General features: G+C 38.4%; 4 protein-coding genes across 5 annotated transcripts; 2 read left to right on the top strand and 2 right to left on the bottom strand.

Annotated features, from left to right (window-relative positions):
• The first annotated feature begins 3,391 nt into the window (after window positions 1–3,391).
• LOC114520069 (malate dehydrogenase, cytoplasmic-like) lies at window positions 3,392–6,596 on the top strand. Its single transcript, XM_028540274.1, has 8 exons — window positions 3,392–3,531; window positions 4,379–4,480; window positions 4,571–4,667; window positions 4,745–4,920; window positions 5,078–5,200; window positions 5,536–5,715; window positions 5,797–5,910; window positions 6,289–6,596. The coding sequence occupies exons 1-8, from the start codon at window positions 3,529–3,531 to the stop codon at window positions 6,502–6,504; spliced, it is 1,011 nt and encodes a 336-aa protein (XP_028396075.1). The 5' UTR covers window positions 3,392–3,528; the 3' UTR covers window positions 6,505–6,596.
• A 97-nt stretch (window positions 6,597–6,693) lies between these two features.
• LOC114520068 (L-2-hydroxyglutarate dehydrogenase, mitochondrial-like) lies at window positions 6,694–9,745 on the bottom strand. 2 transcript variants are annotated; one of them, XM_028540273.1, is made up of 11 exons: window positions 9,600–9,745; window positions 9,116–9,261; window positions 8,845–8,996; window positions 8,591–8,722; window positions 8,397–8,510; window positions 8,218–8,242; window positions 8,077–8,114; window positions 7,761–7,928; window positions 7,450–7,607; window positions 7,190–7,321; window positions 6,694–7,111 (listed from the first exon to the last, which is right to left on the bottom strand). In XM_028540273.1, exons 1-11 carry the CDS (start codon window positions 9,689–9,691, stop codon window positions 6,904–6,906), a joined length of 1,365 nt encoding a protein of 454 aa, XP_028396074.1. In that variant the 5' UTR covers window positions 9,692–9,745; the 3' UTR covers window positions 6,694–6,903. The 2 variants fall into 2 exon arrangements, with proteins under 2 accessions (XP_028396074.1, XP_028396073.1); XM_028540272.1 differs by lacking the exon at window positions 9,600–9,745 and having other exon boundaries at window positions 9,116–9,581.
• A 46-nt stretch (window positions 9,746–9,791) lies between these two features.
• Window positions 9,792–10,970, top strand: LOC114520240. The gene is made up of 3 exons (XM_028540473.1): window positions 9,792–9,954; window positions 10,354–10,415; window positions 10,525–10,970. The coding sequence occupies exons 1-3, from the start codon at window positions 9,813–9,815 to the stop codon at window positions 10,621–10,623; spliced, it is 303 nt and encodes a 100-aa protein (XP_028396274.1). The 5' UTR covers window positions 9,792–9,812; the 3' UTR covers window positions 10,624–10,970.
• A 38-nt stretch (window positions 10,971–11,008) lies between these two features.
• On the bottom strand, window positions 11,009–12,843 carry LOC114520238 (vesicle transport through interaction with t-SNAREs homolog 1B-like). The gene is made up of 8 exons (XM_028540471.1): window positions 12,587–12,843; window positions 12,206–12,264; window positions 12,009–12,119; window positions 11,849–11,929; window positions 11,680–11,773; window positions 11,494–11,564; window positions 11,354–11,415; window positions 11,009–11,274 (listed from the first exon to the last, which is right to left on the bottom strand). Exons 1-8 carry the CDS (start codon window positions 12,696–12,698, stop codon window positions 11,184–11,186), a joined length of 681 nt encoding a protein of 226 aa, XP_028396272.1. The 5' UTR covers window positions 12,699–12,843; the 3' UTR covers window positions 11,009–11,183.
• Between the last annotated feature and the right edge of the window lie 134 nt (window positions 12,844–12,977).

Below are 12,977 nucleotides of genomic sequence, written 5' to 3' on the forward strand. Positions count from 1 at the left end.
TAGAGTTGGAATTTGTCCCCCATTTTTTCAGCTATAAGTTGAAAAAAGACAACAGTTTTGAGCGGAGTTTTCAGGTTGTTATTGTGAATGTATTATTCAAAGAAAATGTCGCTTTAGTTTCCAGCGTTTTGGCGGTCACAGGAGGGGAAGTGAAATTAACAAATTGCACAATTTTGAATAATTTTGCTCAGTTCCAAGGCGGTCAAATTGTTAATCGTGGTCAATCGGATCTGAGTTTAAACCATTGTGTGTTTAGGCAAACTATTCCGAAGATCGTTACGAGTAATGGGACGGAATTTGTAGCCTCTTCATTCCTAAGGTTTTACGGCACTGGAAAGGCGGATATATATAATACAACATTCAATCGTATCACTGAGTCTGTCGACGAACCAATAATCCTGATACCCAAAGCAGAGCAAATATCATTGGATAACTCTTCCCTGAGTATCTGTCCCTTGGCTCACGCCATTGAAAAGACTAATTATCAATACTTCAGCCTAAACAGTCGTGATGACAGCGCACTCGCTCTCTCATGCAGGAAATGTGACTATAACTTCTACTCTTTGCAAAGAGGAACGGCGAGAGGATTGAATGTAGATTCTGGTTTCCAGTGCCTACCATGCCCGCGAGGCGCAGTATGTGTTCCATACATTAGATCAAAGTCGAACTTTTGGGGATATAAAACTAGTTCGAATCCACCTACGTTGGCTTTCATCACTTGTCCGTTTGGCTTCTGCAAGTCCCCGCCATCTGACAGCACTGAGTACAATGCTTGTCAAGGTAAACGTACTGGTTTTATGTGTGGAATGTGTTCATCTGGCTATTCAGAGGCTCTGTGGTCAACGAACTGTACTTTAACACGAGAATGCAACGACTATTGGTTCTGGATTGTATTTCTAGTGTATGTCTTCTTAATGGCAGCTCTCATCGTCTTCAAACCTCCAATGATAAAATATCCTTTCCGACAGATTTTTTGGTTTAAAAAGTTTATAGATGGCAGTCGCTTCGCAAACTGGCAAACGGCTTTACACCGTCACGTTGATCTGGTTCCTGAGGACGACACTGAACAAAACAATCCATCGCTGTCTTCATCAGAGCAAACAAAACAAGATAAAAGACAATTTTCGGGTTTATTAGAGATCATCTTTTATTTCTACCAAATATCACAACTGCTTCTCTGGTCGACTTCGTTGACCGAATTCGTTGAAACTGAATTTCTCATGCCCGTCCTTGGCTTCTTCAACTTCCAACCAGGTGTAACAAATCGTGGTTTTGTCTGCCCCATTCCAGGTCTGACACCAAAGACAAAGCTTCTTTTTAAAGTTGCTCCGATCTTCGGGACGCTCGCTGCAATCTTTCTTCTTTATGCCTTCCATGCCCTCATTCGTTGCAAGAGAGGTTTTCTTCGACCTGACATTTCTCCCTACCTTCAAGCCAGCGTCAAAACAGTGTTCCTTGGCTACGTGACCCTGGCTACTGTCAGTATTTCGCTAATTCGCTGTGTCCCCGTTGCAGGCAAGCTTAGATGGTTTTACAATGGGAAGGTCGTATGCTACGAATGGTGGCAATATGCGTCGTTCGTTTTCAATGTTATCTTTGTCGTTCCATTCATATTCGTTCTCGCTTGGATTCCGTTCAAGCTTTACCATGATAAAATGACCGTCAGAAATTTCCTCTTAGCTGTTGTTTGTCCTCTGTCGTTCTTGTTTCAAAGGCTTGCCCGCATCGTTTGTCGATCTGAAGACGAACATGCCGAGGAAAGCGAAAATTTGAGCGCCTTGAAAGAGTTGCTTCTAGGTCCATACGCACAGCCAAATGCAACGAGCAAGCGAGGAGCTTTGTATTGGCAGAGCATTTTGATTGCTCGTCGATTTATTTTGGTTGTAATATTTTGCGTGGTGACCGAGCCATCCATCAGATTATTCTGCATGACACTTACTTGCATTGTCATCTTTTGTCTGCATCTCAAAATCAAACCATTTCAAAATTCTTTCTCGAACAACCTGGAGTCCATTTCCTTGTTCAGCCTAATCATTTTAGGTCAGATCAACCTGTTTAGGTCCGTGTTTTCTAGTTCTCATCAAAATATCGAGGGACCTTTCGTGCCAGTTTTCAAAGCTTTTAAATGGCTGGAGGTTCTTATTTTAGGGATATTTCCTGCAATGCTTGTTCTTCTTGTATGCTTTGCAATTATTTCGATATTCGCTCGTTTTCTTTTCGTTTGCAGCAGGGCTTGTCTTGAATGTTTCTCCAGACTTTGTTGCAAGAGGTGTTTGCGACGTGATTCGAATTCTAGTTTTCTGATAAACGTTTGTGACAAGAACGATGATGAATAGCGAGACTCTTGTGGCTTTTGTGTGAGATACTGACACAATTAAATTTAGAGAAAGTTGTATTTCTAGCTGATAACATAGAAAAATTATAATTGGGGTTACAATTAAGTATAATATTAAAATAGAATGTTAAATTAATACTATTAAAATAGAATTAAGTATACTACTGATTGGTAAATAGATAATGAACTTTTGGAAATAAGTAATAGGACGATATAAATTACCTTTTTGGATGCAAAATTACGAGTGCAGCCGGTCTTTTAAAAATTTCATGATCAGTTTTATATCACTGACAAAGAGCAAGCCGTTGCAGCCCCCAATCCATTGTATATATATAGGTCAGTAATGTCTATATATATATATATATATATATATATATATATATATATATATATATATATATATATATATATATATATATATATATATATATATATGTATATATATATATAGAGAGAGAGAGTTCAGTGATATAGGTATGAACAGGCTTGCTTTTATCTGATGATCAGAAACACAGAGCCGGGCGCAACCTCGTACCCACGGTCTTTTTTATCCCCGCTCCACGGCAGCGGGCTGTCTTGCCTCTTCTATAACACAGCGAAATTACCCTGGGTACGAGTTTGAGCCATGCGCTGAAGGGAAGCCGGACAACGCGACGCTGTTTTCAAAAGCAACTTAAAGATTTTAACAGCCGCATTGGCACGAAAATTAATCAAGAATCTTACAGCAGGGTCAAATGTATTATATTTGCGTCTGAATATTTGAAATCTCAGGGTAAGACAGAATAAATTCACAGCCTAATTTTCAATTCAAAATACCTTAATAACAACGCTATTGAGTACTTATTTCTGAAGAAACTTTTACATAAAAATCTACCAATATGATTGCAAGTTAGAGCTCTGGTAATATATTCTGACCTACCCTGAACCCGCCACTGCTTGGTGCTATGGACCTACGGTGTGTGAGGGTAGGGGAAACCACTATTCGTACCGCCGTTTCAATGGCCACATTCACTGACCGGAATAGAATCCTTTTATCAAGGGCTCAATTTCGAAGCCAAAATAGCCGGAAATTCGTGGCAAAGTGCACGAGTGTTGATCGTGCAACTTACATAATCTTGCAAAGACCCTCGGCGGGATCACTTCTGTTCTTCCTATCAGTACTGTAAGAACAACGAACTTTGAACCAAGACAAAATGGTAGGTGTACCGATTAATATATTCTGGTATCATATTAGAAAATCAAAGTATAAAGGTGCAGTATTACCATTTTGACGGCGCGTTTTAATTATTGAAGTGATTAATTTGAAATTGTTATAAATAGCCTGCACCTTTAGGACGGAAAGATCTCTCCTATATGCAGGGATTCGTAAATAGATCTTCTCACAACTTAACCTACCGATTGCAATTATCGCTTTAGGAATAGTGTTTATGCTCTTTCTACAACGATCATTACAATACATTATAAATTTATTGGGGAAATATTGTTAAATACATGACTGAAGTACGTGATACCGCTCATGTTTCATGGTCCTATGGGGGATGGGCTGGATGGGGAGGGTCACTGGAGGGTATTTCCTGTTGTGTAAGTTTTTGTGCATAAGTCTTGTAATTGGGGTATCTTCCAGGGGCGTAGCCAAGGGGAGGCAAGGGGGGGCGGTCGCCTCCCCAATGGTCTTTAAAACCGTTCTCATGAAATGTTTAAATCCAGCAAAATATGAGGAGGGGGGATCAAGTTAGGTAAGCAACGAGTAATCAGTAAATCTAAAGAGATTTTCACTTGTATTGTTCGTTGATCTAATGTAATAATGACAGAATTTTGTGATTTGTAACCTTACGATTACTTGTAAAAGCTCGTATCAGAATGCGGGAAATGGCGTTTCCAAGCCTTAGAAATCCCAAATTTTCCCAGAAGAGAATGAACCCCAGATAGTTTGTGGCTACCCCACTCACAGTTCGCCCCCCAAATTTTCTACCCTGGCTACGCCACTGGTATCCTCAAACCCAAAACACAATGTCTCATTGATATCCACTGTTTTCGATGCAGCCAAAAGATCCAATAAAGGTTTGCATCACTGGAGCCGCTGGTCAAATAGCTTATTCCCTTCTTTACTCAGTCGCAAAGGGAGATGTCTTCGGAAGTGATCAGGTAGGTCCTGTGAAATGCAGGTTAGGTTATTTGTTTGTCATAACTATAGGAACATGAAATTCAAATCTCATATTTATGATCAATTTTTAGCCCTTGATTCTGACCATGTTGGATATTCAGCCAATGCTGGGAGCTTTGGAAGGTGTTTGTATGGAATTACAGGACTGTGCCTTCCCCCTGTTGAGAGGTTTGAACTTTCAAATAAGTTTTACGACAACGTGTAAAATATGAGCTTTCATACAATCCTACTTTCCTGTTGTTTAGAAGCCACTCCTACAGCCGACGAAAAGGTAGCTTTCATGGACATTGATGCTGCTCTCATGGTTGGAGCTTTCCCACGGAAACAGGGCATGGAGAGGAAGGATTTGCTGCAAAGAAATGCAAAGATTTTTGAGTCACAAGGAAAATCGCTTGATCAATATGCGAAAAAAAGTGTGAAGGTATTTAATTGCCCCAATTTAATTAGCAGCCTGCCTCAATTAACACACTCATTATAGCATCATGTGTGTTTATTTCAGGCAGAAATTCAGTGCATTCTACGCAATGTTTTTAGGTTTTTTTCCAGTAATATTTTTTACTATTCTTTTCTTTTTGCAGATAGTGGTTGTGGGGAATCCTGCAAATACAAACTGTTGTATCTTGAAGCATTTTGCACCAAGCATTCCTGCAAAGAACTTCTCTTGTCTTACAAGGCTCGATCAGAACCGTGCATGTGCCCAGGTAGGCAGCAGTGTTGACAGGGGGGTGAAAGACAGTGGCATTGACAGGGGGAAAGTAGGTAGCAGCATTGACAGGGGGGTGAAAGACAGTGGCATTGACAGGGGGAAGTAGGCAGTTGCATTGACAGGGGGGAGGTAGGCAGTTGCATTGACAGGAGGGAAGTAGGCAGTTGCATACTTGCATTGACAGGAGAGGGTAGTAGGCAAATGCATTGATCGAAGGGGCAGTAGGCAATTGCATTGACAGGGGGCTGGAAGACAAGTTGCATTGACAGGGGGAGGTAAAGTTTTCTTGTTAATTATCCACAAAAAACCGCCCTATCTGTCCTTATTCAGATTGGTATGCGTCTTAAAACTAGTGCTCAGAACGTGCGTAATGTGACAATATGGGGCAATCATTCCTCGACCCAGTACCCCGACGTGCGCCACGCCTCTGTGACTCTGGACGGCGTCGATTATAAACCAGTCAGGGAAATGGTGAATGACGATAATTGGCTTCATGGAGACTTCATTACGGTGGGTAATTCGTCCTCATTCCCATGGTGTTACCATCTCTAGCTTTTGTCAGCCCTAAAATTCTTTTTTTCCCATTTTAAGACCGTTCAAAAGCGTGGCGCGGCCGTGATTGCTGCTCGCAAACTCTCGAGCGCCATGTCAGCTGCTAATGCTATCTGTGATCACATGAGAAACTGGTGGTTTGGAACTTCTGAGGTGAGTGTTTTAAACTTTTAAATTCAAAACGACACAGACCGTATTTACGTTTGAAATCATTGTAAATTTTCCTTACTGAATATCTAATAGAATAAAACAAACGTAGCTAAGTTTATCTGTATTATTTAGTGTGTATTTTTAGTCCTTAAAAACAGCCTTAAGTTCACGTTTTTTCATGTTTTTTTTTTGTTGTTAAAAACAGCCTTAAATAGTTTTTTAATGGTTTTTTAGTTAAAAACAGCCTTAAGTTTACGTTTTTTTAGTTAAAAACAGCCTTAAGTTCACGTTTTTTTAGTTTAAAAACAGTCTTATTCACATTTTTAGGCTCTTTTATATAAATGACCTTAATACCGTTTCAACGTTTCCCATCCTCCACAGGGTCGCTGGGTATCAATGGGGGTGTTCTCCGATGGTTCTTTGTACGGGATACCCGAGGGAATAATTTATTCCATGCCCGTGACCATCGGGGCTAATCGTGAATACACGGTTGTGCCCGACCTGAGCATTGATGATTTCTCTCGTGAGAAAATGGATTTGACCGCTCAAGAACTTGTGGAAGAGAAAGAAGCTGCGTTTGCATTTCTTGGTGCATGACTAGACCATGAACATTGTAAACTGTAGAACAGCGACTTATATCATAATAGTACTCTACCAGGCTTCACAAATAAATTTTGCTTCAAGATTAACGCGAGGGGCTTTTTTGTATTTCGGCAAATTTCGACATTAAAAAGACTAAAAAAGGTAAAAATATTATGACTTCTTAATCGAATCTCGAGAGGTTTATTCAACCATGCTAATTCTATGCACACAAGAAAATTATGTTTGATTAGCCATTGCTAGTTAGGCTATAAGATCTGATTAATTGCATTAGCACCGAGATTAATTAGTTCCACATGTTTATCAACGTTACACCTAATTATCGTTTTTGCCAATTTGAAAATCACTAAACCCCAACCAGTCCTATTCGTTTCCAGGGATCCTCTGCTTGTAATCTCAATTTTGCTTTGTTAAATTAAAACGTGCTTCCACTTGATCCGCGATCATCTCCGCAATCGGAAGCGACGACGTGGCTGCGGGCGACGGAGCATTTCTTACATGAAGTAAACGCTTGCTCAATTCTCCTTCACCTTGATCCAGTATGAAGTCTTCAACGAGATTGCCGTCCACGTCCAAAGCCTGAGCCCGGACACCTGTTGGACCTCTGGAAGGGATGAAAGAATGCTTGAAAGTCGACAAAAAATGTTGTTTTGTAAACAACTCCTGTATTTATTTTCTTTACCTTGTTACATCTTCATGTCTTAAACTTGGAACATATTTCTGCAACCGTTCTACTTGTGCCCTCCTGTTTAAACCGTGGTAAAACTCGCTCGCACCAAACTTCCAGTGCTTCATCGCAAGTCTTCGTAATCCCCTTGGAAACGAATACACAAAACTGATTAGATATCATCCGAGTTGATAACACACAAGCTAACTGCCTTTGAACCTGTTTAGGACCATGTTTGAACATAAAAACGAAGAGAAACACCTCAAGGTCTTTACCTAAAAGTTACGCTCTCCATAAGATCTCTGATATTCACATCACTAATCCTGTATCCTTCCCTGGCGAACGCTAGCACCGCGTTGGGTCCCAAGAGGACGCTGCCATCCATACGTGGGGTGAAATGAACACCAAGAAATGGCAACGTTGGATCAGGGACATATAGATTAAGAAAGCAATAGGGATATGTTGTGACTTGTGAGTATGAGACGGAAGGTCCCAGAGCTTCAACGTGCGTAAAGTTGGACAAAATAAACACAGTTTGGTGAATCGCAAACTGATCTGAGATGTTGAACTATCGCGTTGAACTTACTGGGTATATATTACCACGGACTAAATGCTTTCCATTCTCTGGTGAAAGTTTGAGGTATTCTCCTCGGAATGGCACGACACGGGGTTCTCGGTTACAACCAGAGAGTTTTGCAAGTCGATCAGAGTAAAGACCACCGCAGGTCACAGCGTAACGACTAAAGACTTCATCCTGAAATCCCGTACATACATAAGACCACATTTTAAGCGACCTTCCATAGAAAACTAGTACTTGACCGTTGGATGGAAATTAAATAACGCGAATAATTAAGAACGTGGTGACGGTCGTTATTATTTAATAAGTTCCAGGTGTGACCTACCCCTTGTTTTCCAGTAATTTTAACAGGATATTGTTGATCTATGATTACATGTAATATTGTAAACAACGTGGTCGATTCATTCCCATTTATAGACAGTCAAATTAAAACCTTAAAATTCAAGTGCAATAATTGAGTACCTACGTCCATTACCCGTGAATTTTGCAACCTAGAAAGACGCAAAGTGACTTAATCAGTGGTTGGACGACTAGAAATCTGTTGACGGGCGAGTTTATTCTTAGCTGTTTCTTCTTAACTGATCTAGGCATGGCCTTTTCAAATACAAGCCAAACTGGAGGTACTTGAATGTTATCAAGTTATACCTCAAAGTTCAGTATTACTTCACCACCATTATTCTGAAACTCTTTACCATAGGATCTAGCAACCTCACCCCAATCAACAATACCAGTATGGGGAGAGTGGATTGCAAGCACACCCTGAAAATTGGAAAACACCCACACATAGAAACAAATTAACAAACAAAAATAAACAAACAAACAAGCTTGCATGTTTTCACCTCACAGTTTGGTTCAATGGTTTTTATTTCATGTTTACTCAACAACTTTAGATCTTTTGCACCATTTTCTTTTCCTCTTTCAAACAGATTATGCAATCTAGAAATCTCACCATCATTAACTGCTACAATAAGCTGAAAATGCACAGACAAATAAAAAGACAAAAGTGAATGTCAGTTAAAGTAGACTACTGGCAACCATTGGCAGCAAATCAACAAAGTCCTGACATGAGAGATTTTGCTTTCATTATTCCTACCTTTCCACATTTTTTGAAAGGAATTCCCTTGCTTTTGCAATATGAATATGTCATATCAAGTCCTTTTACACAGAGTTTTGCCTTCAAGGTTCCTGGTGTGTAGTAAATCCCAGAGTGTATGACACCACTGTTGTGGGAGGACTGATGCATGGCTATAATGTAGTGGACACAATTCACATTAATGTTCACCTAATTACATAGCACCTAATCTATGGTGACAGAGTATAAACTGAGTAAACTACATGTTTATAAACTGAAGGTCGATCATTACCCAAACAAGATTCTTTCTCAAGCAAAACAAACTTCATGTCCGGGTAACGCAAGATGAGTTCCCGAGCGGTTGCTAGACCAACAATACCACCTCCAACTATGGCAAAATCATACAATCCATCCTGTTTCGTCCAAGTTGTTGTTGACCTACAGTACCACACAGAGGAAAACTGAGGTATACATTTTGTGACTGACCTACTCGATACCATATTTTGATGAGGGTGTGGTCTTCTGGGCAAGCTTATGCAAATTGTATATGGTTTCATGACTAGTTCTCAAGTAGCGATGGGTGGGGAACATCACCAATATTTTGATTAAAACTTGACAGATGGTAAGAATCATGTGGTGGTATAAAGTGATGGTTGTTGGAATACCAGTGTCAAAACTTAGATAAATTTACATATATGGCAGTCATGGCACATCGATCACCATATATAAACATATGACTGATTTATTCATCGTACTCATATAAATATTCTACTCACAAAGATTTGACATTCCAACGATTCAGTATTGGGCAAAGAATTGCAAGGTAATTTTTACACCGCCTGGTCGCTTTTAGAGAATTTAACATCATCACAAAAATATAAATATTTCATTCCATTTTATCTATATTTAACGCAATTTCTAAAAAAATTTGCCTTGAAAGAAATATCCCCCCCCCCTGGCCCCTGCGGTATTTCAATTTCGAAGGCAATATGTCCGACAAAGAACCATCTTTTGGACTGCCAAAAAACTGGGATAAAATCCCAGAAGAGGAAAGAAAGCTACTTCAGAAACCTTTGATCTTCCCAAATAGCGAAAAATTATTCAGAAGATTTACTGTTGGAGCAACGTTGGGTAAGCATGCTGCCTGTCGTTTGAGGAGAAATACTCATTGATGACATTGAATACTGCAAGACCGAATTTGTGGCTCCAGTGAAATTTTATATTAAGTACTAAAACAGGGGGGAGGAGCATTTTAGTGTATGAATATTCTACACACCCTTGTTTAAATGACTGTTAACTAAGTTTCCTCTATGGTTTCCTCTGTTTATCAATTGGCTAATGATCTATTCAAGATCACTTTAATTAATTAGTGAAATTGTCTTGCAATAGATGGAATTGTGTATGTTGTGTATGAATAGATTGTCTCAGGCTATTGCTAGTAATAAACAAGAAACACTGCCAATAGTTTAAATAATTAGTTAATTGTAACAAACACAATATATTAGCAGCATTGTACTTTTTTGTTTATAGCAATGACATTATACATGGTCTTTTTTCATGAATACCGATCGTCTGATCATTGTTTTCAGCCAGTAAGTTCATGTTGCATAACAATTTTGAAATTACACTTTGCAATGGCATTTCTCTATGAGCAAGAACACCTTTCGTAATATACCATGACAGTCAATGATTACCTTCTAGATAAGGCAGTGGGTGGCAAAACAGAAAGAAAATTTCTTTACGTTGAACCCAGAAGATATGAAATATGTGGAAGAACAGAAGCAGAACTTGAAAAAATGACAACAGAATGAATATTATTGAAGATGGATTAATTGGATGATGTTTGTTGAATCCTCGTCAATGTTTGAGCAAGCTACCACCTTCTCCTCCGAAAGATACAGGTTGTCTCGAAGTGCAAGTAAGATGCTGTTTAACCTTTTGGGGCCGGTTGTTCGAAAGGCGTTTAGCTTAAACGGTGGATAAGCATCGAAATATTTCAGCTCAGTTGTTCAATAAATATATAGTTTTGCTTTCCATTTATCCACTGTTTAAGCTAAATGCCTTTTGAACAACCAGCCCCAGGCCAATTGTAACCATCAAAAAAGTTGAGAAAAATTGTTTAGAATAGTTATTAAATGGCAATTTCATTGAAATAGCTGAAACTACAAGACAATCTAATTAAACTAATTTTCTTATTTCCAACTATTGTAAGTGTTCAATTATTCTTACATTAATCTTTACACGCTAGCAATGGAAATTATAATCCCTTCATTCATGGAAAATATCTAGAGTCTGAGATGTGTGCATTAAAAAATTGATTTATTTTAATTATTTTAAACCATTTTTTTGAATGATTGCAGCTATTTAATGAATCTAATATATACAATCGCTCCAATGATCACTAGTTCAACCAAAATGATGATACCCATTATCAATTTATTTGTGGCAACCCTAAGAAGAAAATTTTCAACATTCAGCAAACCTTGAAAAAATAAGATGAGTAACATAATGTTGTTAATTAGTCATGTACCTGATTGCCATGCGATTCAAAATCTTTCTGCTTTGGCTCAAATCTTGGTCAGTTTCACGTAACTAGAGGAACAAAAAAACGTTTAGTAAATCATCAAAATATATCACATTCATTTGTGTGCTGAACACTATGAAACTAACCCTGTCTCTTGACCGTATCAAGGATTCCTTCTGCGTATCCAAATCATCTATGATTTCAACGCCAATTTGTTCTACAAACATTTGAAACTTTTCCCATTAATTACCTCAAGAATAGCATTATTTCCTCCAATCACATTCTCCGACACACATCACTTCAGATTTCCTATAGTATGCTGTGTATCTTACCTGATTCTGCAGCAACTTGTTGAGATCTTGCTATGCTCTCTGAAGTTCGGTTTAATATCTCTGTGCCATGCACAAGTTGATTTCTTTGACTGGCCTAAAAAGTGAACTGAATTAGGGCAAAGTTCTGCACCTTGACATAACAATTACTGTACATCTTATTCTTCATTACATCAGGGTCGTATTCTTTTGGCCTTGACGAGAGTAGGTCATCCCTTGCAGATGAAGCTTGAAAACCACTTGTGATTTTATTCTGTAAAAAAATTAAAACTTCACAGTTGGAAATATATTGCCGAGAAATGGGAACGATTCATTCTGAAAGCAAAATATACCAGGTCGCGTTTCATCTTCTCAAGTTCCCGTGTTTTGTTACGAACTTGTGCATTCATTTTATTTCTATACGTCCCAGGGGCCATGACTGCCTCCTCCTCCATTTCTTCAAGCTGAAACACAAAATGTTGCCTCATGAAGAAAAAGATTTAAGGATTGGACAAGAGTTTTTGAGGAGTGTTTTAGCTCATTATCTTACAATTATCTTGGAATCTTCAATTTGTTTCTGAACTTCTCGAATCTTTTGCTTTTTGAATTCTGGTGAGCAGAAATGAACAATTGAATAGAAGAAAGGGAAAATTAAAAGAAATTCTGATAGAGTAAGAACAATTGTTATAGCTTGTATTACTGAAGACCATGTTTTTTATGTATTTTGGAGATTCTAACTCATATTAGCCAAAAGTGTGCTACCTACTGATGTTACCCCCTCTCCCCACCTAGATTTTCCAGGAGGGGTGGATGGTCAAGGGGAGGCACTATGAGATACCCAAGTAGTTCAGTAATTTATATTCCAGTCAGTCATTTCAAAGTACGATTTCTATCTTATAAAGTAGGACATATTTATACGAAACATTACTACCTCCATCGAGTTTCTGAATTTTCTCAATCCCTGCCTGAATTCCGGAACACAATACGTCAAGTTCTAGGCCCAAATCTTCAAATTTTTCCGAGTTTAACCCTTTGTATGCCATGATTTGGGAAAGAAAGTGCAGAGAATATCACAAATTGATTAAAGTAGGGAAAGCATAACATAAAACACTTTTTCGTTTAAAAAAATCAACAAATATCGTTGAAAATTATCATTGTTGTTTTATATAATGACAAAATAGATTGAATAAGTGTAATATCAAATTGCCATATTCCAGGGTGATATTACGTCATTTCTAATGCTGTAACTATTTCAAAATATTTCTTAATTTATATAATTTATTTTTAATATTTTCAACAAAGTAAAAGTCTGTAAGAAAATC

The sequence above is a fragment of the Dendronephthya gigantea genome, unplaced genomic scaffold, assembly GCF_004324835.1.
Source record: "Dendronephthya gigantea isolate DGI-Jeju-01 unplaced genomic scaffold, DenGig_1.0 000015F, whole genome shotgun sequence".
Lineage (NCBI taxonomy): Eukaryota > Metazoa > Cnidaria > Anthozoa > Malacalcyonacea > Nephtheidae > Dendronephthya > Dendronephthya gigantea.

Coding starts and splice junctions, on each gene's coding strand:
- LOC114520068 (XM_028540272.1), bottom strand. CDS start 9,380: ATGAAACCATATACAATTTGCATAAGCTTGCCCAGAAGACCACACCCT. Junction 8,723..8,844: donor CTTTCAAAAAATGTGGAAAG/GTAGGAATAATG, acceptor GTGCATTTTCAG/CTTATTGTAGCAGTTAATGA. Junction 8,511..8,590: donor CCATTGAACCAAACTGTGAG/GTGAAAACATGC, acceptor TCCAATTTTCAG/GGTGTGCTTGCAATCCACTC.
- LOC114520238 (XM_028540471.1), bottom strand. CDS start 12,698: ATGGCATACAAAGGGTTAAACTCGGAAAAATTTGAAGATTTGGGCCTA. Junction 12,265..12,586: donor AATTCAGAAACTCGATGGAG/GTAGTAATGTTT, acceptor TCTGCTCACCAG/AATTCAAAAAGCAAAAGATT. Junction 12,120..12,205: donor TTGAAGATTCCAAGATAATT/GTAAGATAATGA, acceptor TTTGTGTTTCAG/CTTGAAGAAATGGAGGAGGA.
- LOC114520069 (XM_028540274.1), top strand. Junction 4,481..4,570: donor ATGTCTTCGGAAGTGATCAG/GTAGGTCCTGTG, acceptor ATCAATTTTTAG/CCCTTGATTCTGACCATGTT. Junction 5,201..5,535: donor AGAACCGTGCATGTGCCCAG/GTAGGCAGCAGT, acceptor GTCCTTATTCAG/ATTGGTATGCGTCTTAAAAC.
- LOC114520240 (XM_028540473.1), top strand. CDS start 9,813: ATGTCCGACAAAGAACCATCTTTTGGACTGCCAAAAAACTGGGATAAA. Junction 9,955..10,353: donor TACTGTTGGAGCAACGTTGG/GTAAGCATGCTG, acceptor TTTTGTTTATAG/CAATGACATTATACATGGTC. Junction 10,416..10,524: donor CTGATCATTGTTTTCAGCCA/GTAAGTTCATGT, acceptor ATTACCTTCTAG/ATAAGGCAGTGGGTGGCAAA.